General features: G+C 46.0%; 1 protein-coding gene across 3 annotated transcripts in view; it reads right to left on the reverse strand.

Moving 5' to 3' along the window:
- The window catches only part of LOC140405441 (receptor tyrosine-protein kinase erbB-4-like), a 198,812-nt gene that overhangs the window by 27,407 nt on the left and 143,460 nt on the right, over positions 1–27,945 (reverse strand). For 2 of the 3 annotated variants that reach the window (XM_072493856.1, XM_072493854.1), the window contains 9 exons: positions 25,095–25,185; positions 24,157–24,311; positions 22,259–22,330; positions 14,224–14,359; positions 13,788–13,910; positions 12,640–12,738; positions 8,056–8,241; positions 5,628–5,783; positions 3,317–3,392 (listed from right to left, as the gene is read on the reverse strand). In XM_072493856.1, the coding sequence (XP_072349957.1) occupies positions 3,317–3,392; positions 5,628–5,783; positions 8,056–8,241; positions 12,640–12,738; positions 13,788–13,910; positions 14,224–14,359; positions 22,259–22,330; positions 24,157–24,311; positions 25,095–25,185 (1,094 nt within the window). Of the gene's footprint in view, positions 1–3,316; positions 3,393–5,627; positions 5,784–8,055; positions 8,242–12,639; positions 12,739–13,787; positions 13,911–14,223; positions 14,360–22,258; positions 22,331–22,395; positions 22,441–24,156; positions 24,312–25,094; positions 25,186–27,945 lie in introns of all 3 variants that reach the window. The other variant, XM_072493855.1, reaches the window with a different exon arrangement.

Below are 27,945 nucleotides of genomic sequence, written 5' to 3' on the forward strand. Positions count from 1 at the left end.
CCCACCAAGTCACTCACCACCCTGACTTGGAAATATATTGCTGTTCCTTCACTGTCGCTGGGTTAAAATCCTGGAACTTCCTTCATAACAGCACTGTGGGTTCAGCTCACCACCACCTTCTCAAGAGCAATTAGGGATGGGCAACAAGTGCTGGCCTAGTCAGCAATACCCACATCCCTTGAACAAATAAATAAAGTTGTGCTTAAAGGTGATAATTGCAGTCTGTGATATTTTTGTTCACTTGTGTATATTCCTGAAACTGGGAGAGATGACAGCCACAGCCGGTATACCTAAGCAAACCGACACTTCACAAAATGCTATGTTATCAGCACCATCTCTGGCAAGTAGAAGAATAACTGCACAGACGTCAGGGGACATAGGAGCAAATCCAGGCCCACATCCAGCCTATTAAGCACAATGGGCAGTACAGGTGCCAGGAAGCAGGCTGGACAAGTCAGCCACGACAGCAGTAGGCCTGGCAGAATCAGATACAGGGCCCTCATGGTGCACAGCACAAGGAGGCCTCGAGTCATAGGTTATCAGTGCAGTCAGCCAGTGCATTAACTCCTTTCGCAAGGAACTGCTTAGGAGTAGTAGGTTCAATCACATCAGAGTGCGAGCACTGCAGAAAATCACATTCACACATCACACACTGGTGAAATAAATGCACAACAATGGATTTGAAACATTGTGCTTATATATTTATTTGCAATTTGTGTAGAATGATGACAAAAGTCCAGCAAAAGATGGGAATAGATGTTATCTGAGAAACTGTACAGGGCAGTATTAAAAAAAGGTGGTTTGGACACAGTTACTTTGCAAATGTAGGTTTAAGAAATGACACACACACTAGAATCCATCTCGAATTAGTGGCAGAAGCACTAGTTTTACTCGTTGCATTGATGGGTTGACATCAAATTAATTATCACTTGCATTCTTCTAGTCTCGCTTTTCCATGGCTTTGCCATATTTATTATTCTTCAATCTGCATGGCAAGCTCATTTTATAAAGGAACATGTTAGCGGACAATACTTATTTAGAAAACCCCAGGCATGGGCGGCATGTGGCGCACTGGTTAGCACTGGGACTGCAGCGCTGAGGATCCGGGTTTGAATCCCGGCCCTGGGTCACTGTCCGTGACATTCTCCCCATGTCTGTGTGGGTTTCACCCCCACAACCCAAAGATGTGCAGGTTAGGTAGATTGGCCACGCTAAATTGCCCCTTAATTGGAAAAATAAATAATTGGGTACTCTTAAATTTAGTTAAAAAAAGAAAACCCCAGGCAGGAGAGGAGAGTAGAAGCCACAGATCAGTCCAAGTCTCTGAAGATCCCAGTGATATTTTTGTTTATGATTCCGATTACACTATGAGAAAATTTGTGTTACATTAGTATATTGTTGGTGCAATGCTGTCCCCCAGGAGTCATGTCTCTTTTCTCTTTCCCAGTCAAGTAAAGTTCCACGGATGATTGCAATAAAATGAAGGAATCAGGACAACATCTCGGGAAGCAAGCATTGATCTGCCTGACTTTTTGATGGTCAGGTACCAGTTGCATGTTATGAAGTTGATGGGATTTTTTGTCCTCAAAGAGCACAGCATTGTGTGGAGTGGCCTGAATGATAACACAGGTAGAACTGATGACCCCGCATACTCTGGGAAAGCCAGCAGCCCATTAGAATGAGAATAGCCCATCACATTGCTGCTTATGGGTCAATGGTGAAGCTGGGCCCTGCTGCATCCATGACCTCTTGTCACAGCATTAAGGAAGCAGATGGCAAATGCTAAACGATACTCACTAATGATCCAATATCACATTGTTTGATTTAATGCCAACAGCAATTACCAGCTTATATTTCCCTCTTCACCCACATTTCCTGAACAATATAGGTTGTCAACTTGTTCCTCTCACCGGTCAGATCCCAGAAAGTGCACAAGTGTGCACCAGATAACTGGACCTTCAGTTTTTCCTCATTACTTCCTCATAGGATGGACCAGGTTTCTACTCTGTGTTTTCCTTGAATACTGACATCAGGAAGAAACCATTTGAGAATCTCAATGGTAGGCATAAAGGCAACCGTAGGTCCTTTGATATCCAATTACGCTACCTAACACTACATGTCGGGGAATTCAGCCAAGAATGTTCCCTCTCACAGAGGTGGAACTGAAATTTTTTTTAAAACTAGTCACATTTCTCAAGTCAGTCTGAAAAATCACTCATTCACAAAAATATAGAAAGTCTCAAGTCTGGAAAAGACCACAAGTCCACCTAGTCTGCCATCTTGCAGAAATAGCAGGTGTGATCAATGTCTTTTACTTTAGATACTTGTCGAATTTGCCCTTACAGTTTGTCCCAAATGTATCTTCCCCATTTTCTACCTGTATTTCCTGTTTCAGTACAACACATATAGTCTAGCACACCACATATCCCAGATTAGACCTGTATATCTAGGAGTTTTATTAGATTTGAAGACCTCAAACATATCTCCTTTCAGTCTTCACCTCTCCAAAAAGACTCCCAGCTCAGCAAGTCTATTCTCATATGTTTTATTCTCTAGTCTCCTAATCATTCTAATAGCTCCATTTGTCACTTTCCCCAACGTAGCTACATCCTTGCTGCAGCAAGGGTTCCAGAACTACACATAATACTTCAGGTGTAGCCTGACCAATACTTGGCATATTGACAACTACACATCATTCGTCCTGTTATACAATCAACATGCCATTAGTTTTCTTGACTCTGGCCTGATATCTTGAGGGGTTTACCATGGATGACTCCCAGGTTCCTTTTCTGTTTTCCCATTACTCCTATCTTCCCCCTACTTATTTTGTATCTCTAAGTGCATGACTTTACACTCATCTATACTAAACTAGCCCATCCCTGCAAACAGTCCCAATCTCCATTGTGAGCCTCCATCTTCCACCATATTAACCACCCTAAGCTACCAAAACGCTCTGAAGTGTTTGAAAATGCTGAAAGTACCAGTCCCAACCCTGTAGGACCTTAGCAGTCACACCTCTTCAGATACAAAACTTGCTATTTAGACACACACTCTTCGACTCCTATGGCGCAGCCATTGTTTGATCTCAACTCATTTTCCATGAAACACTTTATCATAGCCTTTACTAATATCCAGATAAACCACATTTCCATTGTAGCCCCTGTTGACATTCTGAGCTACTATATTCTAATCCAAATTCCTTTTTCAGCATCTCCAACAACAGAACAGAGAAACACTCGACCCAAATACCACATTCGTGTTTTACTGCAATAGTTAAGCTGTATTTTGGATCAGAAGTTTTAAGTATATGACTCACCGTAACTCCACACATCACTTTGGTGGGTGTATCTTCTAAAGTGAATGCTCTCTAGTGCCATCCATTTAATGGGCATCTACAGCAGGTAACAGACAGACAGACTCAACAACAAGGTACAACAGCTTGGACAATTTCCACAAAAAAAAAACGTTAGGGCATATTTATGGCCTCCGGTGCAGAGATTCACGCGCCTGGAGCACATATCAGGATTTTACTGCCCAATAAAATAGATGGGCAGAAAATCATGGATGGCATGAATCAAGTGCAAACTAAATTCCGACTATGCACTCCCAGCACTTGATGCTCCTCCACTAAAGGAGCTGTAAAAAAAATAACATATACAAAATAAATCTATGAGTCTAATTGAGAGCATGTCGCCTGTTGTTTATTGGAATAAGATAATGTCATACACAAGTGGGTTTGCTTAAAAAAAAACAATGACAAATATCAAACTTTGGATCCTCGCAATGGATCTTTCGATACCATAAAAAGGTTTCAAAATCTTGTATCAGTTTGATGGTCAGATCAAGGCTGTTGCTCCTGAACGCATTGATCGTCACGTGAACCAGGTCACACTACCTATTCAACTCCTCGGACATCTCCCATTGGAACAGTTCATGCCCAAAACAAAGGAGCAACTCAATTTTGGTGATTAAAAATAGGTTCAGTGACCAGTTAAAACATACATTTTGCGCTTCTGTAGTTTAGATGTGCACCAGCTTCTGCCTTTACATTCTTAACACCAATCTCCTTAACCTGATGACAGAGTGTGTGTCTATGATTCGTGGGATCAAGGAGCGAGATTCAACATTATAAAGTATGCTTGACTGCAAGTCAGCAATTTTCCATTGTCAAGTTGTTATATTTAAATGGAGTGCAATTTTAATGTTAGACCCCATTACCGGGTTTTCTCTAAACGTGTCTCAGCAAAGTTCATTTTGCGCAAAAGCATTGGCAGCCCTAGATTGCACAAAAACGTCTTTCCCATTTTACTATTTATTTTCCAGTGAGATTCCCTTATAGATTAATGAAATGGGTTTGTGTAGAAATATCACTCATTACACACAGCATTTAGACATGTAACATAGATCAAACCACAGAACCATTAGGAAATTAGCACTAGAGAAGTGTGGCACATTCAGAACAAAAAGAACGCTTTGCATTTGTATAGCGCATCGTCACATCTCTCAGATCTTCCCCAAAGTGCTTTATGTGCAATGTAGTATTTGAAGTGAAGTTACTGTTGTTTTGTACGTAAATTGAGCAGCCAATTTGCGCGCAGCAAGGTCCTACAAACAGCAATGAGATAAATGACTGGTTAATCAGTTTTTGGTGGTGTTAGTTGAGAAAAGCATATTGCCCGGGTCATCTGGGGAGCTCCCTGGCTTTCATTGAATATTGGCGTGGGATCTTCCAACATCCACATGATCCAATGGAACAGGCTGACAGGACCTGGGTTGAATAGCTCAGTTGAAAGACAGTGAACAATTTGCTCTTCACTCATGACTTTGCGCAACACCTATTGTATAAAATGGCACACAACTTCCAGAGCAAAGCCGCCATATCTCTTGCAGGTGCTTTAAAAATAAAAAATAAATACGATTTTCTATATCACTGCTGACGTTAGAGTAGCAAGATCAGACTTCGAAGGACAACCAATTAATGGTTCCCATTTGGTGATGGAGACAGAGTATATTCAAGACTGCGAGCGATAGATTTTTCCATGGTCACCATGTACCTCACCCTAGTGCCTATTATTTGTGAACTTCCTTTCTAGGTAGATTTGGATTTTTCTGGATGGATGAATTAAGGTGGGTTGAAGGGCCTTCCTCAGTTGCAATTATCCTGTGATGTTGAGTGTAATTTCATTGTGGATGGTAGAATAATAGGTACCCAGTACTTTCCTCACTAGGTGTAAACTCACAGATATGCTTTCAGCAGGAGTTATTAGGCAGCAATAGGAACAGGAGCCCTGGCTGATTTTTCCCACCGCAATTCAGTGCCCCTATCACCAACAACTGACTTAGCAGATGCTAGGGATCAAATCTGAGACTTTCCTAGTCTGTATGCCTCAGCTACTCACTCGATAAGCTCACAAGACATTGGAGAGTTTTCACAATTACAAGGTGGGGGAGAAGGAGAATTTTCCTTTCAGATTTCAACAATAAATCCATGAAAACCTTTTCCATGCATCATAACACCCAAAGCTCACTGGTATAGCAAAAACAACATTTGAACAACAAGGAGTAATAAAATAACAACTTAACATTTTCTATCCAGAAGTTCATTATGTAGCCAACAGTCTACTGACCTTCACTTCATCAAAGAAATATTTTTTCTCATCTAAAGCCAAGAGGTTGGTAATGCCAAAGTCTGTGATCTGGACGTGGCTGGGGGATTTTACCAGTACGTTTCTAGCAGCCAGATTCCGATGAACCATCTTCTTCTCCTCCAGGTATCTCATACCCTGTGGTGACAATTTTAGTTGGTTTAATAGGGACTATTATGATCCCAGACCAGACCCAAACAGTTGCTAGGAGACCGGACATAATTTGTAAGACTGTAAGGAAAGGATGCTTTGCTCCAGGAGTGATTCCATGCACAAAGAAGATTATGGTATATTAAAACAAAGCATATTACTAACACAGTATCACTAACTTTATCATAAAGAAATAACTTACAATTACCAGTTAAACAATGCTCAACAATGACAATGAAACATTAAATCCCAACTGCTATCTTTTATCTCCACTCAAGCAAAACCCATTTTAGGTCAAAATCCACTTTTAAATAGTTAGCCAACCCAGGAATACTTGCTAGAAAGAGATGTCTTGGATAAACCACTTTGAAAGAGATCCTCCAGATGAACAGCTTGCAGATTCTTGCCTATGTCAAACTACTATTTAATCTGCCAGCCTTTTCATAAACTGCTGTTCTGTTCGCAAGCAAAATCTTTCTAACTAAACTGCTTTGAGGGAAGAAGACAAATCAAAACTCACTGAGTGGGATTCTTCGTTGCCCAACGCCAAAATCGTGATCAGCGATCAGGCAGAAAATCGATTCCGACGCCGGAATCGGGGCCAGCGCCAGTTTGATGCTGGTTTGCAGTTCTCCGCCCCTTTCAAACCAACGTCATTGTGACGCTCGCCACGTGCAGTCGCAAGGCCATTGGCGTCTCATCGGCTGGCCCACCCGCTGGCCTGAGGGGGGGTCAGGGAGGGGCTCTGCTAGAGCTGGTGGGAGGTGGGCTGTGGGGGTCATGGTTGGCGAGTTAGGTTTCGCGCACAGCTAGCGCCATGTTCTACAGCGCGACCGGTGCAGGTTGTCAGCCGTACACATGCGCGGCCCGGGTCCCGGCATTCTCCGGCCATTTTCGGCACGATCTGCGGGCATTTCACGCAGCGCTGGTGTTAGCCCCTCGCCGGTACCGGAATCGGTGAGGGATTCATGCCAATTTGCCGGTCGTGAAACACCGCAGGTCCCACACTGGTGTCGGCACCACAGGAACGGAGAATCCTGCCCACTGTTTCTCCAGAAACTGTTAGTCTGTTTACAGACAATCTATACTGAACTCAACACCCGACTGCTTCAGCCCCTGGCTCCTCCCATTAACTACATCATCTTACTAAATTAAACACAATGGTTTAGTTAAAGTCCGCTGAATGGCATGTATAGCGAGTGTTTCTCGGCGGCTACCAAGAGACATCCTGCTAGCCAATGGCACTTTGCCATTTTTGTTTGGCCATGTGCTAACCTGGCACCTGGGAACCCTGGCACTGCCAGTCTGGCACCCTGACAGTGTCAGGGTGACATTGCCAGGCTGGCAGTGCCATGCTGCCCCTGTCCCCGACCACCCGGGGATCTCCAACGGCCTGGGAAACCCTCCCAGGTGCCATTACGCCCTATCCACATTTGTGTGGACCAGTACTGAATGACGCCCTGGTGTGGTCTCCCACGACAGCCGTCGAGTCCCAGGCGCCAAGTGAATCCAGTGTCCGGTATTTAAATGAGCCATTAGGCAAGAGTGAGGGCATGATACAGGGTGACCTGCAATCGGCCTGGTGCGGAGCTCGATTTTGGGTTTGTGTGCGATTCACCAGTTGTGCACAGATCCGCACCGGGTGCAACAGGATCAACAAATCACATGCAATGTCTCTAATAATCTACTCCCCTGGGAACCTTCTTCAAACAAACAAAATTCCAATTGCTAACTTTTACGATGCTTTAATTGCACCTCTATAGTCATCGTACCAGGACAGGGTTCTCTGTTGGCGGGATCCTCCGCTTCACCGGCAGCGCACTCACGCCCATGGATTTCCCGACGATGTGGGGGTCGCCACAATGGGAAACCCCATTAGACGGCTGCCGGGACGGAGGATCCCGCTGCCGACGGGGGAGCGCCACACCAGAAAATGTGGCTGGCAGGCCAGAAAATCCTGCCCCATGACTTTTTTTGTAAACCAGGATTTAAAAAAAAGATTACTGCAGCAGACACACACACACTAACCCAGACCTTTAACCCTTACTGCACCAAATACATATAATACAATATGTCTGGAATTCCTACATTCATCACAGACCTAAGCAGTTGATGTCTAATCATTAGCCCAAGAGTCCATCATAAGCCAAGTTCACCACCAGGGGCTTCCTCAGCAATTAAATTTCAACCACGGATGTATGCTTCTCCCTTGCTAATCCTGGGATTCTCATATAAACCACTAATTTGAAGTCTTGCATACCTTAGCAATCTGAACACACCAGTTCAGAAGCAGCTGGGATTGGATGTTACCCTTGTTTTTGTGGAGGTATTCGAGTAGCGAGCCAAGTGGCAGGAGCTGTGTGACCACCTGGAGTGGTGTCCCAGGGCAGATTCCAAGGAGCCGCAAGACATGGTGATGTTCCAGACTGCCTACCATCAACATGTCCTATAAATAACATACACCAATACAAAATATTAAACACCAACCAGTAAACACCTTTTTTTTTAAATTGTCACAAATAGGCTTACATTAACACTGCAATGAAGTTACTGTGAAAATCCCCTAGTCGCCACATTCCGGCGTCTGTTCGGGTCACAGAGGGAGAATTCAGAATTCTCAGCTGGTACGGGAATTGAACCCACGCTGCTGGCCTTGCTCTGCATCACAATCCAGCTGTCTAGCCCACTGAGCTAAACCAGCTATACTAACAGGTAAGCCTCTTTGCTCGAAATTCATAGAAGTAATCAATGATGTTAGAAATACAGAGGTCTATTTTCTAGTTATCCATCTCACACTCCCTTATTCAACTTGTAAGGCAGGGAATGAAAGAGACAGCCTTATAACTATTAACTTCAGCGCACACAACTCTGCACTTTGTTTATAGAATATCTCCAGGGGCGGCATGTGGCGCAGTGGTTAGCACTGGGACTGCAGCACTAAGGATCCAAGTTCAAATCCGGGCCCTGGATCACTGTCCGTGTGGAGTGGATTTCAGTAAAGCGTTTGATAAGGTTCTCCATGGTAGGCTACTGCAGAAAATACAGAGGCATGGGATTCAGGGTGATTTAGCAGTTTGGATCAGAAATTGGCTAGCTGGAAGAAGACAAAGGGTGCTGGTTGATGGGAAATGTTCAGACTGGAGTCCAGTTACTAGTGGTGTACCACAAGGATCTGTTTTGGGGCCACTGCTGCTTGTCATTTTCATAAATGACCTGGAGGAGGGCATAGAAGGATGGGTGAGTAAATTTGCAGATGACACTAAAGTCGGTGGGGTTGTGGACAGTGCGGAAGGATGTTACAAGTTACAGAGGGACATAGATAAGCTGCAGCACTGGGCTGAGAGGTGAAAACATTGCCTTTTTCCTGTGTGAATACTGACGAAAAATATTCATTTAGCACCTCTCCTATCTCCTCAGACTCCAAGCACAACTTCCCACTACTGTCCTTGACTGGCCCTACTCTTACCCTAGGCATTCTTTTATTCCTGACATATCTATAGAAAGCTTTAGGGTTATCCTTGATCCTACCTGCCAAAGACTTCTCATGTCCCCTCCTGGCTCTTCTTAGCTCTCTCTTTAGGTCCTTCCTAGCTAACTTGTAACTCTTGTGCGCCCTAACGGAACCTTCATGCCTCATCTTTACATAAGCCTCCTTCTTCCTATTGACAACTGTTTCGACTGCTTTAGTAAACCACTGTTCCCTTGCTCGACCACTTCCTCCCTGCCTGACAGGTACATCCTTATCAAGGACACGCAGTAGCTGTTCCTTGAAGAAGCTCCACATTTCCATTGTGCCCATCCCCTGCAGTTTTCCTCTCCATCCGATGCATCCCATGTCTTGCCTCATTGCATCATAATTGCCTTTTCCCCAGATATAACTCTTGCCCTGCGGTATATACCTATCCCTTTCCATCACTAAAGTAAATGTAATCGGATTGTGGTCACTATCACCAAAGTGCTCACCTACCTCCAAATCTAACACCTGTCCTGGTTCATTACCCAGTACCAAATCCAATATGGCCTCGCCTCTCGTTGGCCTATCTACATACTGTGTCAGGAAACCCTCCTGCACACATTGGACAAAAACAGACCCATCTAAAGTACTCGAACTATAGCTTTTCCAGTCAATATTTGGAAAGTTAAAGTCCCCCATAACAACTAGCCTATTGCTTTCGCTCCTATCCAGAATCATCTTTGCAATCCTTTCCTCTACATCTCTGGAACTTTTTGGAGGCCTATAGAAAACCCCTAACAGGGTGACCTCTCCTTTCCTGTTTCTAACCTCAGCCCATACTACCTCAGTAGACGAGTCCTCATCAAACGTCCTTTCTGCCACCGTAATACTGTCCTTGACTAACAATACCACCCCTCCCCCTCTTTTACCACCTTCCCTGAGCTTACTGAAATATATAAACCTCGGCACCTGCAACGACCATTCCTGTCCCTGCTCTATCCATGTCTCCGAAATGGCCACAACATCGAAGTCCCAGTTAGGTGGATTGGCCACGCTAAATTGCCCCTTGATTGGAAAACAAATAATTGGGTACTCAAAAAAACGAATATCTCCACCATAGGGAAAGGCAGCTCCTATTGTCTACTGTCCCCACCCTCTGTTTTGCCTCAAGGGGAGATATTCCAGTGTGATGGTACATTCTTCCACCACTCCCCTGGCCAGGTCTTGCTTCACTTCTCACTCAATACCAACCACAGCAGTAATTTTACCCATTGTCTACATTATTACTGGTCCCAGAAAGATGGACAGAGCTGTATCAAAACTGCAACATTGATGGACCACTATATAAAATAAATTTTGTTACTGGATATTACTTCTTAAAAAAGGTCAGAAAACAACAGGCTGGCATTTGGACAAACTTCCCAGGAATGAAGGAGGAGAATATTCTGGCCCAAAAGATTGCTAGCTACTGTCCAATGTGAGTTATACAACCAGTTATACAACGTTCACGATGGAGGAACCAGAGAAGTTACAATGCCCTTGTTAACTCTGGCCTCCCATCTGCCACCTCAAACAAACTCAAACTCATCGAAAACTTTGCTGTTTGTAAACCAGGTCCAGTTAATTTGTTATCCTTGTACTTACTGCCCTACACTTGCACCTAGTCCAGCAATGCCTCCATTTTATCATTTTCTTCCTCATCTTCAAATTCCTCTTTGGCCTCACCCCTCCCCATTTCTGCAACCGCCTCCAGCCGTACAACCCTCCAAGATCTCTGCACTCCTCCATTGGCGGCCGTGCTTTCAGCTGTCTGGAACCTAAGCTCTGGAATTCCCTCCCTCAATCTCTCCACCTCTTTCGCGACACTATTTAAAACTGTCCTCTTTGACCTCTTAATGGCCTCAGCGCACCTGACTCAGTGACGCGACAAGGCCGTTAAATCTCGCGCGAGGCCTCTCACGAGATCTGCGACGCTCGGAACGCCTCAAGATCTAACGATTGCTGGGCGAGATCTAGTTTAACATACTTAAGTGAGCCAAAGAGCTCATTTAAATATGTCTACGCCGGATTCTCCTGAGGCCTGGGAACTAGCCTCCTCACCTGGGAGACCTCGCCATGGCACCGTTTAGCAGTGATCCACACAAACATGGACCAGGCATAAGTCACCGGGGGGGGGGGGGTCTCTCAGCCCATTGGAGGCCCCCGGGTGGTCGGGCTTTGGACAGGGCGGTACCCTGGCACTCGGGTACCTTGTCACTACCAGGCTGCAGTGCCAAGGTATCAGGTTACCTGTGCCAGGGGGTGCCCTGCCCTTAAGAGGTGGGGTGAGGAAGGCTCGAGGACCCCTACGAGTTAAGTTGAGGCTGTGGGAGGGGGCCCGGAAGCGTGGTGGAGGAGCGAGGGGGGGTGGTGTTGGGTTGAAGGATTGGGGTGGCATTTAAAAATGGTGCCCCGATCCACGAGTCATCTTCCTGCACTGGCGAATGAGCAATTGGGGCCTTGGCGAGGCGTTCCCGAAATGGCAGAGTCCCATTAGGTAGCGGGAGTGCCGAGGAACACCCTGCTATACGTGCCCAAAACGGGGCCCTGTTTTCCACGCGTTATATCACACCCGACATCTCCATATGTGGCTCAGTGTCAAATTCCTCTTAAACGCCTTGGAACGTTTTACTATGTATGTTACTAAATGGAAGTTATTGTTTTGAGCACTCCAGCTGTATGTTAGAAATGGGCCCGCAATGGTTTTGTTTTAAAGTTAATTTTGTTCCCCCTTTCCTGGAATATAGGTCCACAAGGATTGGGAAGTCCATATTTGGGAAAATAAAACTGAATCCAATTCCTTAAATACTTTGTGAGGACATGCTCTCCTGTTGGTTCAGTGCAGTACTAAGCCACCAAACACATCTAATTAGCTGGGATGTGATATCAGACCAGTCTGCACTCAGGGTCTCAGTGGCACCTGGGTTAGAAAAGGGGAGAAAATAAAATCAATCCGAGCTCTATTTCCTGCTCACTAACCAGCGATCTCTGCTTGGACCCAGATGTGATGCCCCCATGGATGAATAGCCTGCCAACTGGGGACCGGTTTAGCTCAGTTGGCCGGACCGTGATGCAGAGCGAGGCTAACAGCGCGGGTTAAATTCCCGTACCGGCTGAGATTATTCAGCGCTTCTCAACCTTGCCTGAGGTGCGGTGATTCTCAGGTTAAACCACCACCGGTCAGCTCTCCCCTCCTCAAAGGGGAAAGCAGCCTACGGTCATCTGGGACTGTGGCAACTTTACTTTTAGCCTGCCATCAGAGTTTGCACATGCCGAAAGATGACATAAATGAGGAACCAGAGGGCTGCTGGTTGGGATTGTATACAAATTCCTGGACGAAGGGAGACTTGCCTCACTCGTGCTTCTTGACGGCTCACAGCCAAGACCTTCCTGTAGGACTTTGATAGCCACCGGAATCTTCACACTCTCTCCCTCGGGAATCCAGAGCCCCTGGGAGTAGAAACTTTATCAGACCATTAAGAATAAAGCAAGGGTGCATTTCCACTAGCATTATATCCGGCTCAGCATCATGTGAACAGGCAGACCAGTTGATGGTTAAGCCAACCGTTAGTTCTTCGCTCAACTGATTCCACAAGATCTTTACCAGCAATTTCACATCCATACATTTAAAATGAGCAATTTGATTCTATTCTGCATCATTTCTGCACTTCTAACACCAATGCTTCGTCTCACCTTAAATTCCTGTACCTCATTGAGAATACGAACATAGAGTGGTGCAGTGGTTAGCACTGCTGCCTCACGGCGCCGAGGTCCCGGGTTCAATCCCGGCCCCGGATCACTGTCCGTGTGGAGTTTGTACATTCTCCCTGTGTCTGCATGGGTCTCACCCCCACAACCCAAAAAGATGTGTAGGGTACGTGGGTTGGCCACACTAAATTGCCCCTTAATTGGAAAAAAAAGAATTGGGCACTCTAAATTTATATTTTAAAAAACAAAAAAAATAAGGCTTGCCCAAATGGCAATTTTCTAATCGTGGTTGAGCAGAGACCAGAGAGTATTTTCATCTGCTTGTTAATGCTCATTTAAAAAAGCATGAGGGTAATGTGGGGAAAATACCAAGTGGTTCCACAGGGGCATGAGAAAGGTGGGGAAATTGAGCTGTAGTCTCCGCCAAGACCTTGTATGGTAAATCACAGGGATTTTATCCTGGAGATGGTGGAGGTCCTCTTCTGTCCTCTCCCCATTTGGAACCAGTGAGGGGTTTCCCACTTTATGCTAACAACTACTTTCTTCATTTTGTTTTAATCGGAATGTAAAACTGTACAGAATTGAAAATGTAAGTGACCTTCAGCCATCAGCTTCAGGATCCATTCCCTAACCCCTTCTCCACCATGTAGTTCGAATTCAACAGGTTTAAGTATCACAGGAGTACTTCAGCACTATCTTAAAAAGTTAGGAAACAGAGAGTGTTGAATCTGTAATTTTACAAGTTCTATTAAACTGGAAGATCAGTGTGGGGCTGTCCTGCCTCAACTCACCTTGTACACTGTTCCAAATACTCCAGACCCCAGCACCTTGACTTTCCGCAGTTCTGTCTCTTTCAGAATTCGTGTGGTTACCTGATTGGGTGAGTCGGCACTGGGATCAAGGGGATCGAGTATCTAAAGAGAAGAAACAAAATCACAAAGGCAAAGTGTCTTCCTTCTGCCAGTACTGTAATGGAAATTGCTCCATACAAGTCCGTGAAGTGAAAGAGGAGCTCTTTAAGAAAGAAATTCCCCAAATGCTAATGAACTTTTAACAGTTCCTTCCTTTGTGTCTCGGCCCAGACACACAAGGAGGTTCAGTGGAGCTCCACACAATATTACTCTTGTGAAGCAATGTCAACCTGAACACAGCTCCCACTGCACTCACATTCTGCACACTGCCCCTCTAAAGCAACCACTCTGTCCCAACTTCAGGTTGACCCCTCACCTCCGTCTCCAGGTAACGACGCATTGCTCTCTTCTTCCGAATGATCTGCCTTCTCCAGTAAATGAGGACCAGCAGCACCACAAGCATCACGGCCATCAATCCTCCAACCACTGCTGCTACAATCTGAGGGATTTGTCTGGATTCAAAACAATGCAAGTCAAAACAGGATGCGCCATGAGCAATGGAGCATTAAATTCCTGTCATCATTTTCTTCTTGAATATTAAGTAACCACATGCTAGCGAGAGGTTAGAACAAGGGCAACCACACAGAGCTTTAAAAATGACGTATCAAATTCACGGAAATGAATTTTAAAGATGTCCAAATTGTTAACATTTGCAAAGATGGCATTTGGAAAACAGGCAGTGTGGTTTTGAGAACTCATGGACACATCTGTGAATGTACGATGTATCCTGGTAGTCTGTTTGTTACACTGCTCGTTTTTCGCTAGCATATTGTAGTCAAACTCCCCCAGAAACGAGCAACTTGCTTCTCATGCTTTCCTCCAATTTTCTTCTCTCTTTCCAGGTGAACTGATTCTTAAAGGGGGGAGTATGCTGTAGGTACTAGCTGCCCTCCAGTGCCTCCATAAAGTGGCAATTTTTCATGTGTGACTCTACAGTGAATGCCAGCCATTTGCTTATGGGTGAGGGGACAGGTGCATCACAGTCAAGCCAGATCCTGTCCTCAAATAACATCCGCACACCTCAACTTGCCAGCAAGGGCTACTGGCAAACGGCTGGGACCCGGAATACCCCACCTTAACCCAGAGGATTTGAAGGCAGTTAAACCCACCCACTGAAGCAACACACTGATAACTTGCTAAGATTGGCCCACAATGCAGATGTTGACCATGGTATGAATCATCTGTGCTGGGCATCACACAACACACACAACATCCTAGTCACAAGTAGGAAGTGTTTGAAGTGAATCACTGTAATGAATTTGATTAAATATGTTCTTTAAAGCTCTGGTGGAGAAGCAGAACAAGGTGTGAAACAAAAAGTCACAGGGGCAGACATACAGCAAACAAGTCGTTCAGAATCCAATGAGCTGGAATTCCCCAACTGAGGGAACAGAAAGCTTTGCTGAAGAAATGTTGTTTGATCTGGAAAGGTGGGGTGGGAGTTTTTGTATTGATGTAGCGAGGGATGTCAGTGCTCATAAAATCAGGTGCCTCATTGTCAGCATTCAACACTCCCAGGCCAAGTACAGCACAGACTCCAGCCAAATACAGCACATAAAGCTCCCCGGCTCTGCCACAACCTACCTTGGCGCTAGCCACAGATAGACACTTGCTACTGCAGGTGATATTTCCCATTTATCAAATCAGCAGTTCAACTTTGTACTGTATGGATTTTAATCTTTCTTAAACTCACTGAATATTACAGCACAGAAAGGAGGCCATTCGGCCCTTTGTGCCTGTGGCAGCGCTCTGCAGTCCCACTCCCTTGCTCTTTTCCATAGCTCCGCAAATGTTTACCTTTTCATGTACATATCCAATTCCCTTCTGACCATTAGTATTATCCCGATAATATTCAATTTGAATTAAAGTTGATCATATTTGGACTTTCCCCAGATTGCATTCACTACTGTAGTTTATATCATCTGGAATGCTATTTTATTTTGAACCCTAGCTGTGAAAATGTTTAATCATTCCACTGTCTGTTTCTTTTGTTAATAGTTAGCATATGTTACCCTTATGTTATTGGGTAACTGATGTGTTGCACTGTTTTGAATAACACAGTAAGGGAATCTCTTTGAAAATGATACTGAACTTTAGTAAGATATTTTGAATTGGACTTGACCTGAATCCATGGATTTACATATTTTGCTCAGCATTCAAGCATGTTTCTGTCTTTAGAATCTGGCAAAATAGGCTAAAATTCTTTTACAAAACGAAGAGGACATCCTTTGGCATGTTTAGTAGTTATAGAGGAGTCCAGAAAGGAGAGTCAAAAAGATGGTTTATTTCCAAAAGGAAAGTATTTACAAGTATGTCATGATAGGCAGATATCAGGAACTTGGGTCCAGAAATGGGGTCCAAGATGTAGCAGGCAATTTAGGGGTTAAACAGACTGAAGGAAAAGACTGCTAGCAGCAAATTAGAGGGATACACCCACAGCCTGACGTACCTTGTCCCATCCAGACCTAACCTCATTAGTCAAAATGCAAAAGATGCCCCGGTTCAACCAGGATGATCCGTTCAAGATCCATCATCATTCGGGACAATCTTGTTTGACCAGCCATCAGCCCATCACAGAGTCTGATTACTTATTTTTCCATCAATGGAAGATTAGTTGCATATGAATAGCATAGCTCTGTTCTTTTGTATAAATGGGAGTGGGCAATCAGCCAAAGTAACGATGAGGGATTCAGGTTTGGCCACCTCAGGAAAGAACATTTGTTTGAGGGGGTGGGCAGAGTTTAGAGAAAGAGGAAGAATATTTTTTTTTGAACAGTTACAGTAGAAGGCTGTGCAGATCACCAAGAGAGGTCATGAAGGAAGCTGCTCCAGATTACAGACTTTTAAAAAGGGTTCTAAAGGAACCTAACTTACAGCAGAGAATTGTTTTGTATAACAAGTACCACTATGCAAGTCGAAGGAGAGCTGTATGTTTATTGGACTTGTGGTTTAATGAGAACTAATGTGTTAGGGTTAAAAAAACTGCATGTATTCGGTTAGTGTTAGAATTGAAGTAAAAGCTAGTAAAAAAATTTTTTTTAAAATAAATTTAGAGTACCCAATTCATTTTTTCGAATTAAGGGGCAATTTAGCGAGGCCAATCCACCTACCCTGCACATCTTTGGGTTGTGGGGGCGAAGCCCACGCAAACACGGGGAGAATGTGCAAACTCCACACGGACAGTGACCCAGAGCCGGGATCGAACCTGGGACCTCGATGCCATGAGGCAGCAGTGCTAACCACTGTGCCATCGTGCTGTCCTGAAGTAAAAGTTTAAATATTGTTTTCTTTTCTTTTGTTTTAATAAAGTTTGTTTATAAAATAACCAAGCCCTATTTCTCAAATTATCACTCCTGGAACAAATCAATCTTTCCGCACCACGTTACAACTTTAAAAAGTTATGCATCTGGTCCAGCCTCTTAACCTCCGTTGAGAGCTGGCCAGGCATCCATTGCAAGTAACAGTCCCAGTCGGGACTACTCTGCAGCTCAGCCCTTACCTGGGCTGGCTTTTATGGTACTAAATTAACTAGCCCACTGCTGGGCCTCTGCCGCTCAACGGGGGAGGTCGTACTCCACGAGGCTCACAGGGAGATTAATCAGGTCGTCCCAGTGGGTCTCGTGCAGGTTATCCCTCCCTCCTAGTCCATAAGTCCTTCTTAAGAAGGGAGGGCATGAGGACATCTGTTCCTCTTTGCCTGCAGCTGCACTTCCCATGGCTGCCGGGCTGGATCGGAGGAGGGGGGGTTCTGGCAGTTGTACAGTGTGTCGGGGAATGCCGTTTCTGCGATGAGCGTCTGTGGGGCACCACTGGTGACTTTGATAGTGAAGGAATGGCAATTTCTGAGTCAGGGTGGTGTGCGGTTTGGAGAAGAACTTGAAAATGGTGGTGTCGGGGCAGCACGGTGATGCAGTGGTTAGCACTGCTGCCTCACAGCACCGAGGTCCCAGGTTCGATTCCTGGTTCTAGGTCACTGTCCGTGTGGAGTTTGCACATTCTCCCTGTGTCTGTGTGGGTTTCGCCCCCACAACCCAAAGATGTGCAGGGTAGGTGGATTGGCCACCCTAAATTGCCCCTTAATTGGAAAAAATGAATTGGGTACTCTAAATTTTTTTTTTTTAAAATGGGTAACATGACATCGTTGGGAGTTAGAAATGGAAGGTGCACTTTTAAATGTTACAAGAAATACTGGGAAGGAGAGGGTGCTACATAGGGAGGGTTGTCACAAACAGTTGCAACAAAAATTTATTTTAAAAAAAGAAAATGGTGGTGTGTTAATGTTGCAAATGCTGTGCCCATTGAGTGCATGCTCTCTTTGTGATTTAGGGCAGCTGATACCAGTTGAGAAGAACCAGTTTCCACTTGTGTTTGGAAACAATGTGGCAGGGAAAAGTAGTCAGCACTTACATTAAACTGAGTTTTATGAATAAACCAATGATTTTAAAAAAAAAATTTGAATATCCAATTCTTTTTTTTTCCAATTGAGGGGCAACTTAGCATGTCCAATCCACCTACCCTGCACATCTGTTAGGGTTGTGGCGGTGACCCACGCAGACAGTGGGAGAACGTGCAAACTCCACACAGACAGTGACCCAAGGCCGAGATGGAACCTGGGACCTCAGCGCTGTGAGGCAGCAGCGCTAACCACTGTGCCATCGTGCCACCCCTTGAATAAACCCATGTTGAAGACCGCCTGGTTCCAGCTTCTTCCTTTGCCAGATCGGTGTTCACTAAATTAACATAGTGTTCCCATGTATCTGCTGTCCATTTTTCGACGTGGTTGAGATCACAGGTTTGGGAGATGCTGTTGAAGAAACCTTGGTGCTGTGCATATTATAGATGGTACGTGCACTGTAGTCACAGTGTGGTGTTGAGAAACAATTTAGCTGTGCTGCATTACCGGTGGCAGGGATAAGGGGCAGCAGTGAGGGAGGGAAGAGCAGCGAGAATCTCAAGGGATTTGGAGAATGATATTTTGCTTCTGATATCACACTTCTTCTCTCGATGTACTGAGCATGGGTGAAAGGCTGGTGGAGGAATCCAGGATCTTTTAATTTTATGTGAGCAGGAGATTTCTCCAAAGGCAATGAAAGGATATGAAAGTGACCTTGTAACACAAGAGACCAGACGAATGGTGTCTGCAGCAAAGTGATTTGGTCTTCCTTGGTGGAAGAAAGGGATATTCGGGAATCTGCATGCATGATTAAGGGGAGACATACGGTTTGTCACTCCATATTTGCACCTTGGACCTTTGTGGTGATACACCACTGTACTTCCCTACCATTGTACATAGTTATATAATAGTTGTGTGTAACGTGGCCCTGTAATCCTGTGTATGGTACTGTGTATTGTACTGTAGCTCTGTAGAGGTTCGGTCACCTGTATGTAACCTGACCTGGCCACGGAGAGCTCCGCCTTAGCCACTCCCCCGGGAGTTAAGTATAAGACCCAACTTCTGAGACCGGACCCATTTTGTCTGGGGTCGGGTAAGCTTCCTATGTAGTGTACTAAAGCCTTAGTTAAAGTCTCACATGTCTTTGTGGTTCTTGACGCTTAGTGCATCAACCTTGCATTATTGTTTGCGTTTAAATCCGCAAAACAGATTTTGGAAATAATTCATGTTCCCCCAGAACTTTATACTACTTTTCCAACGGAGGATGTGGGCAGTACTGTTCTGCATTAAGACGGCGAGAGAGAAGGACAGTTGACATTTTCTCCTCCCTCCCTTTCTGTGGGAAAGTGAGTCACCTAAACTGATCACCAAACCTACTCCTAGTGGCAGCTGTGTGTGTGGGGAATTGTGGGCACAGACTATAATCTCTCGCCCCGTGATCCAGAGAGCTGGTAGGTTGCTGCACAGTGCAATCAGCTGCCTGCTTCGTGTTTACACATATCCAATCCTTCCACACAAAAACATGAAGCAATATAGCAACATAACAGGAGGTGCTGTTACTACCCTTAATCATGAATTCATACCAAACACTGCACTCCTTAAAAGGTGCGAGTCAAAGTCGCACTGTTTGCTTGAGTATACAGCCAGAAACACCTCATCTGTAAGAATTCTCGAAAACCAGGCTCAGTAGGAAAGTTTCAGATCAGCAAAGAATGCAGCAGATCCATCCACTGTTTTCTCATCCAAATTTCTCTCATCTGGCTCGAGACCAGCTAACACGGAGCTCAGCCCTGGGGTCAAACATGAGGCCAGTGTGGCTCAATACCAGATTTGGCAGTGCACTCTGCAACCGAGCCCCTGGTTAACAATGGATAACCAAAATGTATTCCAGGGAGTCCACAGCTGAGTGACTTCTAGTCCACTTTTGTCAAGGAATCCTTACAGATGAGGTTTGGAAAGGAGGAAACACCAGCAACCAAAGCAGGGCAATGGGAAAACATGTTACTGTGCAGTGATCAAAACTGCGGCTCACAAAAGCACTTGCCGAAGATACACAGGAAGCATCACAATTCTGGGACATCGGGGTGACAGCAGCACGCTGGCTGTTAGATACTACACAAATTATTATTACAAATAAATGGTTATTTTCAGTTGTACTCTGATTAACAGGGATGATTTATGGTGAGTGCCATGACATTGGGTGAAACATCCAGATTTGATTGACAAATTATTCATCTCTTCATATCCTGCAAAGTATCAGAACTGAACACAATATCCTCTCTCTTCTTGGATAATATAAAGAAACTGAAGGAGGAGACATTTCTTTTTCTATTCAGGAGGAGCATCAGACATTGGACAGGTAACCTCTAACACTGGACTCTGACATAATTTCAAATTCCAGCCTCAAAAACAGGGCCCTCCTTTTTCTGAAGCCTGTGCTGTGGCTGCAGTGACGTGACAGGTTTAGTGTTGGTGCACTGTATCACCAAAACTACCTTGGTTTGTTTGCGTGAAATGTAGGGGTACCTATCTGTCCAGTTCGCCCCACCTTCCCCTGAACATTGCCCATCACCAGCAAGCTGCTAAGCGCATGAGGCTGATTTTATTTTTCCTTCTTTCTGTTCTGACCCTTCTTCCCAAGGATATGCCTCCTTGCTGGGAATTCATTTTACAGGCCCAGGCAACCGCCAAGTGAACGTTCTCCCTGCACGAACCAAGGCGATGAGTGTCAGTGGGCCAGGTGGCCATGGGTCATGTTTACAGCTGAGCTGATTCACTGGATGTTAATAAGAGGTGGGAACCCTGGCTGATTTCCCCCAGTCCTCACTCCATAGCCCAGGTATGCTGAGGCCAACTGCCAAGCGGAGCATCCCATTTTACCAAGTCCATTATAATCAGCTTGCTGAACACAGATTAGAAATGGGGAGATGGCGGCGTTGTGGTCATGTCAGTGGACTAAGGGCAGCACGGTGGTGCAGTGGGTTAGCACTACTGCCTCGTGGCGCTGAGGTCCCAGGTTCGATCCCGGCTCTGGGTCCGTGGGGAGTTTGCACATTCTCCCCGTGTCTGCGTGGGTTTCGCCCCCACAACCCAAAGGTGTGCAGGGAGGTGGATTGGCCACGCTAAATTCCCCCTTATTGGAAAAAATGAATTGGGTACTCTAAAATGTCAGTGGACTAGTTATCCAAAGGTCGAGGCTGATTCCCTGTAGACATGGGTTCAAATCCCATTAAATTCAATTTCTAGAAATATTTTTTAAAAGCTAGTCTCAGCAAGTGATCACAAAGCTATCATCAATTGTTGTAAAAACTCATCTGGTTCACAATGTCCTTTTGGGAGGGAAATCGGACATCCTTATCCACCTGGCCTACACATGACTTCAAACCCACAGCAACATGGTTGACTCTCAACTACTCTCTGCATGACCTAACAAGCCACAATGTTCAAGGGCAATCAAGGAATACAATCCTTGCAGTGCAGGAGACTATTCGGCCCATTGAGTCTGCACCGACCCTCCGAAGGAGCACTCCATCCAGGTCCACTCTCCCATCCACTACACCCCTAACCCTGTAACCTAACCTGCACATCCCTGGACACAAGGGCAATTTTAGCATGGCCAATCCACGTAACCTGCACATCTTTGGACTGTGGGAGGAAACTCCGGAGGAAACCCACGCAGACACGGGGAGAACGTGCAGACTCCACACAGACTTGCCAACGGCGTCCACATCCCGTGAAAGAATGAAGAGGGGAAAAAACACATTAAAACCGAGGTCTTTTGCCTAGTCAGGATATGTAATGTCTTTTAAACATGAACCACTAGGGGGTACTATTCAGCCGAATAGAAAATAGTGAAATTTTCTCCTCAAATCTGTCTCCTTTGCCATCCAAATGTGATGTTGCACTCTCATGTCACAGCTCTGATCTGGAGGTTGGTGGAGAAGGGGGGTGATGTTACCTATTGTGTAATGCTTTAATGGGAGCCATCCAAGGATAGCGTGCGCAGTCCAGCACAGTGGGACCCTTACACCTGGATTTAATCAGAATAAAAGGTGAAAGTCACAAGGCAGCATGCACACACACAGACAACTGTACCTATGGACAATCTCGCCACAGTCATCAGCCTCTGAACCTCGGCACCTGGTGTCATGGCAACAACAAAAGAAAACAAGTAAAAACAGGAAAGAAGCAACAACTCCATTTAGATACAGCACAGGCACCATAAAACCCTGCAGAGCAAACGTCAGTGACTCAAAACATCCACGTTGCAGTATGTCAATGTACATTTTGCTCCGTCGCTCATAGAAAAACAAAATCTGCAAACAATGCCTAAACCGAGAGCTTGGCAGGTGAGCACAGCGAGGAAGAGGTGCCAGCAAGGACTTTGCTTCACCTACCCCTCCTGCAGGCTGACTGGGATTGGGTATGTGCAGATTGGAGCCTTGTTCCTACCATACTGTTGCACAGCAATGGTGACACACAAACCCAAGGCAACGTCACTATGTGAACACATTGAGGTGGCCAGTCTTTGTAAGTTCATAACATAAATTACTTTTTGTCTTTTTTCTAAATACTCCAATGTTTCTCTTCTGAAGGTTTTGAATCCTTGCCGGGCCCAAGTCGTTATTATTCGTGCATGAGCCTTAACAGCGAGTATCGCCTGCTATGGATTGACCGCATGAGGCATCAAGATCATGGGCGTCATTCTCCGACCCCCCGCCGGGTCGGAGAATCGCCGGGGGCTGGCGTGAATCCCGCCCCGGCCAGTTGCCGAAGTCTCCGGCACCGGAGATTCGGCGGGGGCGGGAATCGCGCCGGTTGACGGGCCCCCCCGCTCGATTCTCCGGCCCGAATGGGCCGAAGTCCCGCCGATAAATTGCCTGTCCCACCGGCGTGGATTAAACCACCTTTTGAACGGCGGGACAAGGCAGCGTGGGCGGGCTCCGGGGTCCTGGGGGAGGCGCGGGGCGATCTGGCCCCGGGGGGTGCCCCCACGGTGGCCTGGCCCGCGATCGGAGCCCACCGATCCGCGGGCGGGCCCTGTGCCGTGGGGGCACTCTTTCCCTTCCGCCTCCGCCACGGTCTCCACCATGGCGGAGGTGGAAGAGACTCCCTCCACTGCGCATGCGTGGGAAACTGTCAGCGGCCGCTGACGCTCCCGCGCATGCGCCGCCCGGAGATGTAATTTCCGCGCCAGCTGGCGGGGCAACAAAGGCCGTTTCCGCCAGCTGGCGGGGCGGAAATTCCTCCGGCGCCGGCCTAGCCCCTCAATGTTGGGGCTCGGCCCCCAAAGATACGGAGCATTCCGCACCTTTGGGGCGGCGCGATGCCCGTATGATTGGCGCCGTTTTGGGCGCCAGTCGGCGGACATCGCACCGTTTCGGGAGAATTTCACCCCATGTCTGATCCTGATGTCCAAATGTGTACTCTCAGCAAGGGGTCATTGCATAGCAATCAGACCTGGGAACTCTATGATTTTTCCCTCCACCATCCAAGGATCCTGAGAGCAATTGCTGCTCCAGCTGAGGAAGGGAGTCAGTCTACTCAGCACAGAGGTGATACTCACATCCATTGAGTGTGTGGGTTCCCCTCCCCCTCATCATTTGGGCTGTGGGAGCCCATAAAAACCCTCCCACAACTTGTCAGATGGTTAATCAGCTTGCATATCCTTCCACTGCTTCAAACTGTTCTAATAATAACAATAAGAATCATCATCTTTATTATTGTCCCAAAGTAGGCTTACATTAACACTGCAATGAAGTTACTGTGAAAATCCCCAATAATTCTACAAGGGAAGAGGGCAAAGACAAAACCAGCAATGGAGTTTGAATTCACAGCTAGTTACTCTGTACCCACCCCTGCGTACAGTTCTCATGGCAGGGTTTGCATTCTTTGTTCTCATCCGGGTATTTGAAGATGAGACCCCTCTCTCCCTGGATTCCCTCTGGACACTTTGCCACGCAATTGGGTCCGTCTTTGTAATGAGCACATTGGAAGCAGTGAGCTGGTCCCTGGAGAGAACAGGAAAGTAGACATGGTTAGATCAGAAGTCTGTCAGTTCTCTCCCCCACAACCTACAATCTGATCTTCCTATCAATGAATTGGTACTCACTGATACACACTGTGGGCTGGATTCTCTGCCACGCCACATTTCTGCCTCACCCCGCCGGCGGGATGCCCCGTGACGCTGGCCGGTCAATGGGGTTTCCCGCTGTGGGCCAGCCCCACGCCGTCGTGAAACCCCCGGGCTGCTGGCAAAATGGAGCAACCGGCCGGCAGAGAATCCAGCCCCTTATCTTTCCTCCCAATGCACCTCATGGTGTGCAGCAGTCAAATAGCAAAAACAAAGGCCTGGGAGAAAATCTCCCATCACTTTCTTTATCCATCACACAAAACACAAGAGAAAATAAATGAAGGCTATGAAAAAAAAGATTGCTTTCCAGCATAACACCATTTTCAAATGTCACCACTTTTAATCCTGTAGTTTCCTGAGATTCTCTTTTCAAATGAAGCAACAGGTTGATGCCCGCCCCAGGCTCAGGAGCGGAGTGGATGTTGAGTGATGGAAACTGGATCTGAAGCCAGGTGGTGTTCAACTGGCGATCGCTAATGCCTTCCTGATCACTTGCTGTACTTGCACACTAATGTTTTGTGATTCATGTACCAGGACACCCAGATCCCTCTGTACGGCGTTCTGCAATCTCGCTCCATTTAAATAGCATACTGCCTTTCTATTCTTCCTGCCCCTTGTAGTCAGTTCTGACTCACAGACAGCGTGTCAGTTTTCTTCGTACCGTCCCATTGCAGGTGGGGCCTCCCTCGATTATCTTACACTCCGGGTGACACTGCACGCACATGGAGCCATCAGCATACTCCCGTTGGTCCCTGTAGAAACAACAGTAATTATATTGATTCTGCACACTTCCAGCAGCAAGTTTAAGATCCCTCAGTGAGAGACTCAGCTCACATCAACGTACAGCTGTTTTGCATTCATGTGCTACTTGTCACAGTGTTGGATTTGACAAAGAAACGTATTTGGTTCACTCTACAATCTTCTATTTACAGCACTGACATATTCCTTAAATGAATCCAATGTCCTGGCCTCAACCACTCTTCCTGACAACCCTCTTCAGCTGCTGAGGTTCATGTTGAATAAACGAACATGTGGGAGGGGGTTGCCATGGCTCCGTTTGGCTTGGTTCAGTCAGTAACACTGGCCGCAAAGAAAATAATTCTTCTCACCTCCGTCTTGAACAGTAGACCCCCCCCCCCCCCCCCCCTCCACCCCGCAGCGAGATTTCCCATGGTGGAGATAGTTCACCATTGACCGCCAGGGGGATCTTATAGACCCACCAAAGTCAATTTGCATGGCTTGCCCATCCCGCCGCCCACGGGGAACCCATGGCAGAGTCAACTTTGGCGGGACTGGAAGCTCTCACCCACGGAAAAGGCTGGAAAATTCGGCCCATTGTCACTTCTCAGTCAGCAGGTTATCCGTTCGGCCACCCCCCCTCCCGCAATCCCATTAAAGAGCACTTGGGCATCATTTGAAAATGAACAGCGAGATGGCCCAGTGTCCTGGCCAACATTCCTCCCTCAACATCACTGCAAAACAACAGATATAGTAGTTAATCGTCTCATTGCTGTTTGTGGACTCTCCCAGTGTGCATTTCCTCACCTAACAATAGTCACTACATTTCCAAGTAATTCCTCACCTGCAAAGCTCTCCCAAGATGTTTGAAAAATCTGATACAGTGCTATTTAAATGTAAGACTTTCTATCTTTCACAAAGAAGTAACAGAAAGATGTAGATGCATTAGAGGCAGTCCATAGAAGGTTTACTGGACTAACATCAGGAATTAATGGGTTGACTTATGAGGAAAGGTTAGGCTTGTACTCACTGGTGTTTAGAAGAGTAAGAGGCGACTTGATTGAAACCTTTAAGATCCTGAGGAGTATTGACAGGGTGAATGTGGAGAGGATGCTTCCTCTTGTGGGAGAATCTAGAACTGCCGGTTACGGTTTAAAAATAAGGGGTTGTTCATTTAAGACAGAGATGCGATTTTTTTTCTCTTAAGATTGTCGTGAGTCTTTGGAGCTCTCTTCTTCAACAGGCAGTGGAAGCATATTTTGAAGAAGAGGTCAATTCTTAAGGCAGAGCTAGATAGATTCTTGATTCACGGGGGGAGGGTTGAAATGTTATTGGGGATAGACAGGACTGTGGCGTTGAGGTCACAATTAGATCAGCCATGATCTTATTAAATGGTGTGGAGATGCCGGCGTTGGACTGGGGTGAGCACAGTAAGAAGTCTTACAACACCAGGTTAAAGTCCAACAGGTTTGTTCAAACACTAGCTTTCGGAGCACTGCTCCTTCCTCAGGTGAATGAGCACTGCTCCGAAAGCGAGTGTTTGAAACAAACCTGTTGGACTTTAACCTGGTGTTGTAAGACTTCTTACTTATTAAATGGCTAAGAGTGGCCCACTCCTGCTCCTACTTTGTATTTATGTTTGTATGAATCGGAGGAGTTTAGGTGATATCTGAAGTACAGTATTCAGCTCTTTTGGAAGGTATATGTTTAAAACTGACATTAGGGGGTCACATGACGTGAGCGCAGAAGCGCCTGCATTTCACGAGCTCTGGCTCTACTCGTCTTTTTATAAATTTAGAGTACCCAATAATTTTTTTTCTAATTAAGGAGCAATTCAGCATGGCCAATCCACTTACCCTGCACATCTTTGGGTTGTGCGAGTAAGACCCACATATACACAGGGCTCTGCTCGTCTTTGAACCTTTTTTATAATCCCTTTGCACATTTCTTTTATATCTTTTCTTGGCATACATAATTTTTACTATGTCTCAAGATTAGTTTGTCAATATTTCAGCACCATTGAGTCGAGACAAGATGCTTAAATCCTCGTGATTCATGGTGGCTGGAAGGAGTTGGGGTGGGGCCTTCTCATTAGTGGCACAGCTGCTTCTGGAAGACTTCCCGCCCTGCCGGTGCGGTGTGTCCCAACGGATAGTGACAGCTAGCAGCCCACCGCGGAGCCTGGGTTGTTGGCCGCCTGGGTTCGGGTGAGACAGCAGGTTGGAAGCAATGAGGTTCGTGCTTTGATCATTGGAATCCTTGGTAGGTCCTGAAGAGTGGTCACCATCTTTGATCTGTTTGTCCTAGATTTCTGCTTTCCTCGTGCACCAGCGGAGACTTCGCTCTCTGATAATTATGTTTTCTTTAAATAAATTTAAAGCACCCAATTCTTTTTCCCAATTAGGGGGCAATTTAGCGTGGCCAATCCACCCTGCACATCTTTGGGTTGTGCGAAGCCCACGCAAACACGGGGAGAATGTGCAAACTCCACACAGACAGTGACGGAGGGCTGGGATCGATCTGGGACCTCAGCGCCGTGAGGATAATTATGATGTTGTCAATTTATTTGCTTGCAGGGAAGTGAATAATTTGGGTGTGAAGTCCTGCCCCGTTGGTTATCCTGATTCCATAAGTTTACATTGTGTTAAGCGGAATGTTGAAATTATGATTTGTGCAAAGTATCTTTATCCTCGTGTTTCCTGGAGGGTGGGGGGGTGGGGGGGGGGGGGGGGTGGAGACAAGCAGAGCCGGAGGGGTGGAGGGTTTGGGTTGGT

The sequence above is a fragment of the Scyliorhinus torazame genome, chromosome X (genome assembly GCF_047496885.1).
Source record: "Scyliorhinus torazame isolate Kashiwa2021f chromosome X, sScyTor2.1, whole genome shotgun sequence".
Classification (NCBI taxonomy): domain Eukaryota; kingdom Metazoa; phylum Chordata; class Chondrichthyes; order Carcharhiniformes; family Scyliorhinidae; genus Scyliorhinus; species Scyliorhinus torazame.